This window comes from Canis lupus, chromosome 8, assembly GCF_048164855.1.
Source record: "Canis lupus baileyi chromosome 8, mCanLup2.hap1, whole genome shotgun sequence".
In the NCBI taxonomy this organism is placed as follows: Eukaryota; Metazoa; Chordata; class Mammalia; order Carnivora; family Canidae; genus Canis; species Canis lupus.
This window is the reverse complement of record NC_132845.1, coordinates 5,751,928-5,763,383: the sequence shown is the minus strand read 5'-3', so window position 1 is coordinate 5,763,383 and position 11,456 is coordinate 5,751,928. Positions and strand designations below refer to the sequence as shown.

The window sequence follows — 11,456 nt, the reverse complement described above, 5'->3', positions numbered from 1 at the left end:
TCTGCCCATTGTAAATCTCTATTCATCTCTTCTACTATGTCCCCCCGACTGTTTGCTGATCCCAGATGTATCACTCAGGTTCCCAACTCTTTACCTTGGTTCTTGTTGCTTTCTTTCTCTGATATGCCTTTCCTTCCCTTCTCTTTTTGGCTAATTCTCCCAGATTCAAGTTGGGTAGCATTGTCTTCAGGAAGCTTCTTTGGACCTTCCCCAGATTTCAGAGCACCCTACTCCTGGCTTCTGGTTTGCTCCTCTGACCTCCTCACTAGACTGCATTCTATCAGGGCTAAGAAGAGATGTTATCCATCTTTGTATTGGCAATACTGACTACAGGATCTGGGACATAGCAGATGCTTAATAAATGTTAGATGAATATATCACCAGTGGAACAACCTAAAGAAAGAGCAAGAGAATCAGCAGTAGGAATAGGAGAGTTGAAAGGACTAGATGAATGAGGGAGCATGATGCATGCATCAGCTTTTCTCATCTATACGTAAAATACTGGTAATCTTCTAGGTAAAGAAAAAAAGGGGGGGGGAATAAAGAGGGAGGAAAGAGCAAAAGGCAATGTATTCAGTTTGCCCAGAGGGTATATGGAGGACTAGCTATCAAATATGGGGTGCTCCCTGGATAGGGCTAGACAACAGTTCTATGTACCCAGTAGGAGCTCAATGCATATTTGTGAGAGAGGTGATTAATTCCATGAACTTTCCAATTCTAGCCATAGTCAATTAAACTTTGTATACTGCTCAACTTCCTATGTTTCCCTAAGATAAAGAGGAATTTACTTAAATAAATGTAGCACATAGATCTTTGTACTTTGGGACAAATTATAGTGCAAGGGCCTCATTCAATGGGCAGTAATTGAAAAAAAATACAAGAATCTTGATAGTATTTCAATTATCTCTTTTTTCCCCCTTTCCATTTAGATATAAGAAAAAGGATGGGAATTTATTGTCCTTTGTGCTAAAGAACTCAGGAAAAATCTGCAGGTGAATAATGTAGTTTAACTTTTCTAAGTAGTCTTTAAACTCAGAATTGTTCATGCTTCAAAAAAGAAAGAAAAATAGCCAAAGAATATACAAGCGGCAGAAAACTAATTTTAAAAATATGAGCTTCTGGGCCACCTGGGTGGCTCGGTGGTTGAGCGTCTGCCTTTGGTTCAGGTCGTGATCCCAGGGTCCTGGGATCAAGTCCCGCGTCGGGCTCCCTGCATGGAGCCTGCTTCTCCCTCTGCCTCTCTCTCTGCCTCTCTCTCTGTGTCTCTCATGAATAAATAAATAAAATCCTAAAAAAATATGAACTTCAGATCACTTAATATCAGAAAGTAGTTCATAGGTACTTTTCATAGTCAAATACTCTATTCCGGGATCCCTGGGTGGCGCAGCGGTTTAGCACCTGCCTTTGGCCCAGGGCGCGATCCTGGAGACCCGGGATCGAATCCCACGTCGGGCTCCCGGTGCATGGAGCCTGCTTCTCCCTCTGCCTATGTCTCTGCCTCTCTCTCTCTCTGTGACTATCATAAATAAATAAAAATTTTTTAAAAAAGCAAATACTCTATTCCTTACCATATGTCATATGTCAAAAATAACAACCAGCCTCTTAACATGGTGTTTTGTCATCAATTTTTATTTTATTTATTTGATGATTCCATTTTTCTTCTCTGGATGATTTGGTAAAATATTATTGAAGGAAATGTTAGCCTCATCTTTCCTTGAACAACAAAGGATGATTTTTTTTAATAGTACAGAAATGTTTATTTGGATAAAAACAGTGTATCTTGATTTGTTGTTTCTGAAGCATTTTAAATCTTTTCCACTTTCACGTAGTACTCTAGCATTTATCAGGCATATTCACAATTAACTGTAGTTTTCTTCTCAGGGCTTACAAAAAAAAAAAAAGGAAAATTGAAATCCTTGAACGTAATTTCCCCTGATTTCTGTCATTTTCATGGAAATAGCCGCCAGATAGACAATAACCAGAAACCCTGACTTTAATTCAAATGGCAACTTGACTAGGGAATGGCCAACCAACATTATTGAATTCGACAAACAAGTAGTGTAGATAGGTGGGGAAGAGCTATGAGAAATTTATGGGTAAAGCTGCTATTTAATGAGAAAAAGGAATGTCCTACTATCTCAAAGAGAATAAGTGATAAAAAGGAGAACAGAGTGCCTGAATTAGGATTCTGAATTCCAGGCAGACATAGACTTTCTCAGCCTCAGAAAGGTATTTACCTATTTCTGGGTAGGACGATAAAAGAGCAGACAGTTATGTCTAGTTTAAGACAAAACAACACAAGCTTCCCTGGGATAATATTAACTGGTTTATATGTATGTTCTCCAAATCCTTGCAAAAACTAGCCAAAGTAATATCATGATACCTACTTTAGCAAACTCGGGCCCAAGTTCGCACTGCTCCTAGGAGGCAGAACTGGGATTTGAACGCAAATATCCTTGGCTCCTAAAGTACACACGCTTTTCTAGTGTAGCACACCAACCTCCACTCCGTTTAGCAACAGATCATCCCCTTTCTCCCAAGCCGCTCTTCTACAGGACACCTGTCCTGGGCCAGGTTCTCCCCGAACTCGCTGTTGGTGTTCTCCGAAGGCTTTTGATTTCTTGCTGTAAAGCTATAGAGCAGAAAAGCATGCTGGTGCACACTGGCCCCCTATGCCTGCTTTATCTATTTTCGAAGTTTTTATTTAAATTCCAGTTAGTTAACATGGAGTGCAACGTTAGTTCCAGGTGTAAAATACAGTGATTCAACACTTGCATACAACAGCTGGTGCTCATTGTAAGTGACGTCCTTAACCCCCTTCACTTACTTCACTCAGCCCCCCCCACCTCCCCCTCTGGTAACCGTCAGTTGGTTCTCTACAATTAAGAGTCTGTTTCTTGGTGTATCTCTCTCTCTCTTTCCCTTTGCTCATATGTTCTGTTTCTTAAATTCCACACAAGTGCAATCATATGGTATTTGTCTTTCTCCAACTTATTTTGCTTAGCATTATACTCTCTAGCTCCACTGGTGTCACTGCAAATGGCAAGAGTTCAGTCTTTTTTATGGCCGAATAATATTCCATTATAGATGTACATAAATAATGGAATATTATTCATGTTTTATAAAAATATATATAATGATATATATATTCCAATGACTTATATTCCAGTATATATTCCAATAATTTATATTATTTATCCATATGTATATATGCTACATCTTCTTTATCCATTCATGTACCATTCTATCAACAGTTCAAGTGGACACTTGGACTGTTTCCACATCGTGGCTATTGTACATAATGCGGCTATAAACATCGGATGCATGTATCCCTTTGAATTAGTGTTTTTGTATTCGTTGGGTAGATATCCAGTAGTGTGATTGCTGGACTGTAGGGTCGTTCTATTATTAACTTTCTGAGACCTTCCATACTGTCTTCTACAGCGGATGCACCAGTTCGCATTCCCACCGACGGTGCACGAGTTCCATTTTCTCCACATCCTCGCCAACATCTGTTGGCCATTCTATCAGCCATTAAGTAGTCACCCAGATGTGGTGTTCCCTGTTCTGTTTTCCTTTTAAATATTGAGAAAGTAAAAGCATAGGGTCCTTTTAGAGAGTAGACCATCCTGAGGGATGATATGAGCTCAAGAGATTATCTGCACTTGTTTATTTCTCTTTCTCCTATAAACCCTGTTTAGATTTAGATCCGTGCTGCTAATGAGTCTCTTCGCCACCAACTTTCCTCATCTTCTGTTCTGTTTTCAGTGTTTCTCCTCTTTAGTACAGATTCATTGCCTGGTTGTGTTCTTCCTCCCCAAATTCAGTGTCTTTTCCGGAAAAGGACAAATGCGAGGACCTGTTGCACATACCTCTAAGGCCAATGAATGGCCTATTTCTCCTCAGTCTTAGTAATACCTCCTTCTGTGTTCTCATGATCCAGGAGATTATGCCCATTCCTGTATGTATCACATTTTATTATAATATATTTGGGGTCTGTTTCCAAGACTAGACTGCTGAAAGGAAAGATTGTACTGTGCACTTTTCTTGACATCCCCAATCCCTAGCAAACCCTTGGCACAATGCAGGCACTCTGTGCTTATTGAATGAATGGGTGACTAACTTACTGAGAGACGAAATCAACACTGATTTAATTTTCAATCTTGGGTATCCCAAAGGCACTTGAGTTCCTAAGTCTCAGGGCTTATATGCCTAGATGACTAGCTCATGTGACACTAAATCAAAGTGCCATGCTGTTAGGGGATGTCATCATGGTTTAAATCTCACCACAGGCAGTGCTTCTCCATGTTCTTGGGGTCAATGAACCCTTGTGTGGAGCAAAAAAAAGAAACTTTGGAATAAGAACATTTGCACTGGTTGATTGACTGATTGATTCAATATACAAATACCTACCACTTGCTATATGTCAAGCATTGTGATAAATATTAAGAAGGTAAAAATGAAAGACACAATTCCTGACCTTGAGAGTATTCAATATGTGTGTCTGCGTGTGGGGGGGGGGCGATGTAATTATAATGATTGTAATATAGTTTGTATGCTTTAATGAAGTACCCACAGGATAAGATGGCAACAAACATGATGATGGGCATTTAACCAGCTGAGGGCATCCAGGGAGACTTCCTGGGAGAGAAAACTTTGGAGTTGAGCTTGGTCTTAATGAAATCTTTGATACGTATGTGTGCTAAAAAGGTAGGAATGGGGTGAGGAAGTTTGAAAACTGCTCTTACATGTGCAATTTGCAAGCTTCTTTGGGTCCATTTTTAAAGAACTCTTGAAGTGTGCTTGCTTTGAGATACTAGTAACATGGGGGTCTTACACTCAGAGCACTATGTGGTATCCGTAATTAAATTCAGATAATGATTTATTTAACATTTCTTTCAGCATGTTTGTTTAGCGTAATGTACTAGGCCAGTTGGTGTTACAGGTATAAAATTATTTAATATGGGTGGTTCTGTCCCTCAAGGAATTTACACAGCATAGACATGATACTAAGTAGAAAATGGTAATAGGGTAAATGAAACTTTGGTTAGAACAGAGAAACAGCTTCTCATCAAGCATAAAGATGGGATTGGGAAAGCTTGGAAGGAGAAATGATGCAACCTTGAGGAGTTGGGTTTAGAAATAGAGAGATAAGGGGGAGGGCCTTCTAAATGCACTAGAGCTAGAAGGGTTCGCAGAGATTGGTAGGTCCTGTGCTGCTTACATTTTAATGTACATTCACCAGCGTTAAAATGCAGATTGTGATTCAGTAGGTCCCAGTGGGGCCTGGGAGTCTGGACTTGTAACAAGCTCCTGCTGCTGGGACGTGGGCCACACCCGGAGTAGCAAGGGTCCAGTTTACATGCCTGAGAGAGAGGAGAACCCTGGAACCCAGGTCAGGAGGGGATGTGTCCACGCCACACAGCTGGTTAGTGTGAGAGCGGCTCCCCGCTTCACCCTGCTGCAGCCAGGGTGCAGCCAGGGTGCAGCCAGGGTGCTTTGGGGTCAGACTTGCGTAGGCTCACTGTCCGCCCCATTGTTTACTAGTTGCAAAGCCTTAGGCAGGCCATCTATCCTGTCAGGTCTCCAGTTTTCTCATTTGTAGAATGCTGATAAATGATTCCTACCTTGTAGAAGAATTGTGATAAGTCAAGGATACGACTGGCAGAGAAAAAAAATGCACAATAGTGTCTGGAACATAGTAAGTGATCAAAATACATAATGTATCTTCCATTTTCCTTTTTTGACCAAGTTAATATTGCTGTCGATGAATATGGCCTCGTGTAGGTCATTATCTCCCCGAGGGGCTAGGCTGTGTTAGCAGCCAGGGAGAAGCAGGAGGGCACTTAACACCGGCTGGCAAAGTGGTGCCTGATTGAAGCCAAGAAATGAATCAATCTTTCTTTCGCTCTCTTTCTTTTCTTTCTTTCTTTTCTTTTCCTTCCTTCCTTCCTTCCTTCCTTCCTTCCTTCCTTCCTTCCTTCCCTTTTTTCCCCCCTGTTTCTTTGGAAGAGGATTCAGGAAGGTAAACACATCCATCAGTAATTTTTTTCCCCTGTACTTCTTTGCGGCTGAGGCCTTTAAAACATCTGCTCATTAATAGAAAATGCTCAGCTAATACCATGAATATTAACGGTAGCGATGTTTCATTCCACTTCGGTTGATACAGGAATCATCTCTTGTCTGGATCTACGATTTTTTTTTTTTTCGGTTTATTTCAGCGGCTTACCTCCACACCAAGAAAAACTCCCATCTCATCGTTGCCAAGGCGATAAATGAGAAACAATAACCTGGGAAATGTCTTCTTTAACAAGAAACTTTCTGTTTCAAATACTAGCAAAGGCAAAGGAAGTGCGTTGCCATATTTGCAGGATGTGAGGGTTAGAACTGGCCCGCGTGGAAGGTGCAAAAAAAGTGAAAAGGAGGAAAAAAAAAAAAAACCAAAACCACCCACCTATGAGGAATTAGACTGTGTGTGAGGCTGTGCAGAGCCACTGTACGAGCTGCTTCAGGACTCTATTTAGAAATCAGTGCTCTGGTCTCTGAATTGTTAGAGACCCCAGCAGCCCCCCCCCCCCCCCGCCCCTTATTGCTGCAAACGTATTGCAGCAGCCGCGGCCTGGGAAGCCCGGGCAGGACCGCGGCGGGGCGGGCGCGCAGGCCCCTAACGTTAGGGCCCCGCGGCCCCGCGCGCTCCGCCAGCCGGTCGCCAGGTGGCGCCAGAGAGCAGGGGCCGGGCGGCTGCAGCCCCGCGGCCCCCCAGCAGCACCGCCCTGGGCCCAGACCGCCCGCGGGCCTGGTGACTTGCAGGATGCCTCCGGTGGAGGGGCAGAGGGCGCGAGCAATCCGTGTCGACTCCGCCTGCCGCTGGTGTGCGTGCGTGTGCGAGTGCGTGTGCACATGAGAGCTGTTTGCTCATCCCACTGTAGCACTCTCTGGGGCCCTAGGGCTGCTGGCGAGGTATGGCTGTGCCTAGTGATTGGCCCTTCCTGGGAGAGTTTTGACTTCCTCCAAGACCCCTCTCCACTTTCTATTCTTTCTTTCTTTTTTTAAGATTTTATTTATTTATTCATGAGAAACACACACACACACACACACACACAGAGGCAGAAACACAGGCAGAGGGAGAAGCAGGCCCCATGCAGGGACCCCGGTGTGGGCCTCGATCCTGGGTCTCCAGGGTCACGCCCTGGGTAGAAGGCAGGTGCTCAACCGCTGAGCCCCCCAGGGGTCCTGCTCTCCCCCTTTCTTTACTCTTTCCTCCTTATTGGATGACATCTGGGGACATCACGAGGAGGCGTACCAAGTACTTTGACACCCTCCTACCAACGTGAACAACTGCATACTTTCGCTCTCAACCCCATACCCTATGGCATTAAGAAATCTTCTGCTTTTGTTAATGAGAAAGATTTATGGGCACCTCAGAAGGATTTAAGCTTAGACAGAGATCAAAGGCAACCAACAGGCGTTATGGCACTTGCTTGGGTTCTAGCTGCCTTCCTTTGGCTTTTATAGTTTTTTTTTTTTTTTTTTTTCCAAGGCAGACCCTTAATGAGCTTGATAACTGACCTTCAGCAAGTGAATGTCACAAAAATTACACATCCTGGACGTGATAACTATCCTGCGGGGGGGAAAAAAGTTTTCTTGTCCTTCGATTAGGCAAGTGGCGTTTTGCTCTCAGAACACAAACAATGAGAGCAAGGCCCATAGAACTTACCAAATGAGTTAGTAAAAGGCAACTCTTTCTACAAGCTCAGAAGGCATTGCTGATGTGACAGTCGCCTGCTACTGTGATGCCCTGATATACACCAAGGGCTTCTGTAAATTCTTTATATGCCATATTTGAATCAACAATCTTTAGTAAGCAAAGAGACAGTTCAGAAGCCGAAGATGCTATCTTTCTATTGTCTCCTTACACTTATAAATCTTACAATTCTTTCTATGTGGAAGCACCCGGAAGGCTGTGTTTATGAGTGAATGTTTCATTTCCTGGGTTAAAAAATTCTTGAAACTTTCATCATTAGATAGGCTATTTGCTGCTTGAAAATGTCAGCTAAAAATTCCTTAAAATACAGTGAATGCGATTGACTACTGTGCTAGAGAATATATTTAATGAAGAAATGAAAAAAAAAAAGGCCTAGTTTTGTAATGTATTTAATTTGATAAAGGAATCATACTAAAGTAGAATTATCCTCGAAACTGGTCCCATGGTGTCTAGAAGGGAAGAGTTTATCTTTTTAAATGTTCTGATTGGTTTTTGTGGCTTTTGAAATGTGGCCAGGGAGTCAGGCTGACTTCCAGAGACACAATTAAAGAATGTAGAGAGGGCAGGGTTAGGCCATGGCAAGCTGGTGCATGATGCAGCAGATATGGAGATCGCTGTGTTCAGGGTAGGTCTGTATCAGTGCAGGCAGCTGATTATAAGGGTCTGTCACAAGCAGGCATAAACTGAGGTAAACTGGCTAGTATCAGAGGTAGTTGGAGTGAGAAGGGACAATTTCCCTGCAATCAAAGGTTGTATTGGCTGTAGACTGAGAGTGCTCTATGTTCCATTTGAGCTGTTAGAACTTTAGAAGTAGGCAGCTCTCTGCTGATCCTCAAAGCCCAAACCAGAGGATACAAGTTTCTGTTTTTTCTATAGATGGTTCAAACCTGTTGCTCAAGTCTACTCTCCAGAGACAGCATGGTATAATGGAAGCTCTACCAGCAGGCCCAGGTTCAACTATTAACTACCATTTTCCCACTATATAGTTTCATACAAATTGATTAAATCATTTGAGTCTCTGTTTTACTTGAAAAATGGAAACCACAAGGCTTACCTCACAAGACTGTTGTGAAGATTAAACAGCATTAATGTTTGTGAGGGCCTATCATGATATTCATTCATTCTACAAATAGGTTTTTAGCACCTACCAAATGCCTGACATTGTTTTAAGTATTGGAGAGACAGCATCAAAAAGAAGAAAAGAAGTTTATGCTCTCATGGTACTTAGTATAGATACCAATGAAAAAGTAAATGATTGGTTAAAATTATAATTCCAGGTCAATGTAAATGCTGTGAAGATACGGATTCCTGTTGGTCTAAACCTTGCATTTTGTTGAACCATACAGGGGGAAATACAGCCTGGGTTCCAGTAAGGTGGGAGATCAGATAAGAAACACTGGTATGAAGCTAAAATCTGCAAAGGACAACTCCAGGGTGAACCAGGAAAAATAAAACCTACTGTACATAAAGAGACGCAGAGGATAACTGTCCATTTGTCCTTGGCTCCAGGTTTAAAATGAAAAAATAAAAATAAAAATGAAGTATTTTCCCTCGGAACTCCCATCTATGATCCACAAAGATACAAGTTTTAAAATAGAAATAGTACTACATTTATTTTATAAAAAACTTCTAGTGGGAGTTTTGAAGTGGTCCTGTAGAGTTAGTGTACCTATATGATTAGCAAGAGCAAACACAAAGCATCTGTGAAGTAACCTACACCAATTAAGGCCAAAAAACTTGCTGGAGATAAAGTTCCAAAGAAAATGAGCTAAAAAATGAGCTCAAAAATAGAAACAAAAATCTCTAAATGTGATGAAATCAGGAGCATGAATTAGCAGAAACAACAAACTACACAATTGTACATATAAAGACTGCAGAGATTAGAAATAACAGGCATTCAGGTATAGAATATAAAATAAATGTGTTTGAAGAAAAAAATTATCAACTAAAAGTATGTGGAAGATACATAAGACTTTCAAAACTGTCACACACACATTTAGTAGATATGGAATAGAAATTAGAAATAAGTTGCAATAGAAATGCAATGAATAGGACCACATATTAGATTCAGTTAACAAGAGAATATGTGAACTGGAAGATAGATTTGTAGAAATTACCAGAAGGCATCATAGAAAAAGTAAATGGTGGGAAATATATATGAGATTCAATTAATAAGAGAATATGTGAACTGGAATATAGATTTGAAGAAATTACCAGAAGACATCATAGAAAAAATAAATGGTGGGAAATATATATTAGATTCAGTTAACAAGAGAATATGTGAACTGGAATATAGATTTGAAGAAATTACCAGAAGGCATCATAGAAAAAGTAAATGGTGGGAAATATATATTAGATTCAGTTAATAAGAGAATATGTGAACTGGAATATAGATTTGAAGAAATTACCAGAAGGCATCATAGAAAAAGTAAATGGTATATATATGTGTGTGTGTGTATATATATATATATATATATATATATATATATATATATAAAGAGATTGAGGAATATGAAAAATAGAGTGAGAAGATCTAAAATACATCTAGAGTTCCAGAAAGGGAAAATAAAGAGGATGGGGTACAGAAATATTAGAAAAGGTACTGGTGAGGGATTATCTAGAATGTATAAAAGACAGCAATTCTCAGATGCTGGACCCCCCAACAAATTCCAAGTAAGATAAATTAAATCCGTTAAAACTATATACACATAGTTAAATGTGGGATACAAAAGACAAAGAGAAGTGCTAACAGCAGTTATAAAGGGTATAAATAATTAGATCCACAGATGAAAACTTAACAGCAGCAAGAAAAGTCAGAAATATGTTGAATGCATCTCGAAGGTATGGGGAAAAATAATTACACACCTCAAGTCCTATATTCACTAAAGTATATTTCAAGAAATGGAAAATAAGGGTGTTTTCACATGCTTACTTCTAACAGAGTCATGTTAAAGGAATTTTTAAAGATGTATTTGAAGAAAAGGAAAATGATCTAGGAGGAAGGTGTGAAATGTAAGTGCAATTAATAATGGAACAGTTAATTGGCTAAGTCTAAATGAACCATAGCTAGATAAATCATTAAAGTAATATCTATGTGTAGAATTAGAAAAATCACAATGAAACTAAAATAATTGACAGAAATATCATGTAATTTGGGAGGAATGATTTGCAACTAAAATGCTCAAAAACCTTTTGTTTGGGAGATATTCTTTTTTTAATAACAAATATATTAAATATAGAGTCTGCTAAGTTGAATGTGTTAAAGTTTCTAGGGGACCTAACCAAGAATAGAAAAACAGTGTAAATTCAGGCTAGAATTAACTCAGGAAACAGACGTTGGTGAGGATGTGGAGAAAGGGGAACTCTCTTCCACTGTTGGTGGGAATGCTCACTGGGGCAGCCACTCTGGAGAACAGTATGGAGGTTTCTCAAAAAGTTAAAAATAGAGCCACCCTATGACCCAGCGATTGCACTACTGGGTATTTACCCAAAGGATAAAAACATAGAGATTTGAAGGGGCACAGGCACCCCAATGTTTACAGCAGCAATGTCCACAAGAGCCAAGCTATGGAAAGAGCCCAGATGTCCATTGGCAGATGAACGGATAAAGAAGATGTGGTCTATATATACGATGGAATATTACTCAGCCATCAAGAAAGGATGAAATCTTGCCATTTGCAATGACGTGGGT

At 40.5% G+C, this 11,456-nt stretch overlaps 1 protein-coding gene across 7 annotated transcripts in view; it reads right to left on the bottom strand.

Annotated features, from left to right (window-relative positions):
- Positions 1 to 11,456, bottom strand: part of TNNI3K (TNNI3 interacting kinase) — a 285,086-nt gene that overhangs the window by 31,647 nt on the left and 241,983 nt on the right. Inside the window, exons 24-25 of one of the 7 annotated variants that reach the window (XM_072834071.1) lie at positions 2,501 to 2,632; positions 1,614 to 1,883 (exon numbers count right to left, since the gene is read on the bottom strand). The exons of the other annotated variants lie outside the window; for them this stretch is intronic. Coding sequence (XP_072690172.1) covers positions 2,512 to 2,632 — 121 coding nt within the window. The 3' untranslated portion in view covers positions 1,614 to 1,883; positions 2,501 to 2,511. Of the gene's footprint in view, positions 1 to 1,613; positions 1,884 to 2,500; positions 2,633 to 11,456 lie in introns of those variants that run through there. 7 annotated transcript variants of the gene reach the window in all.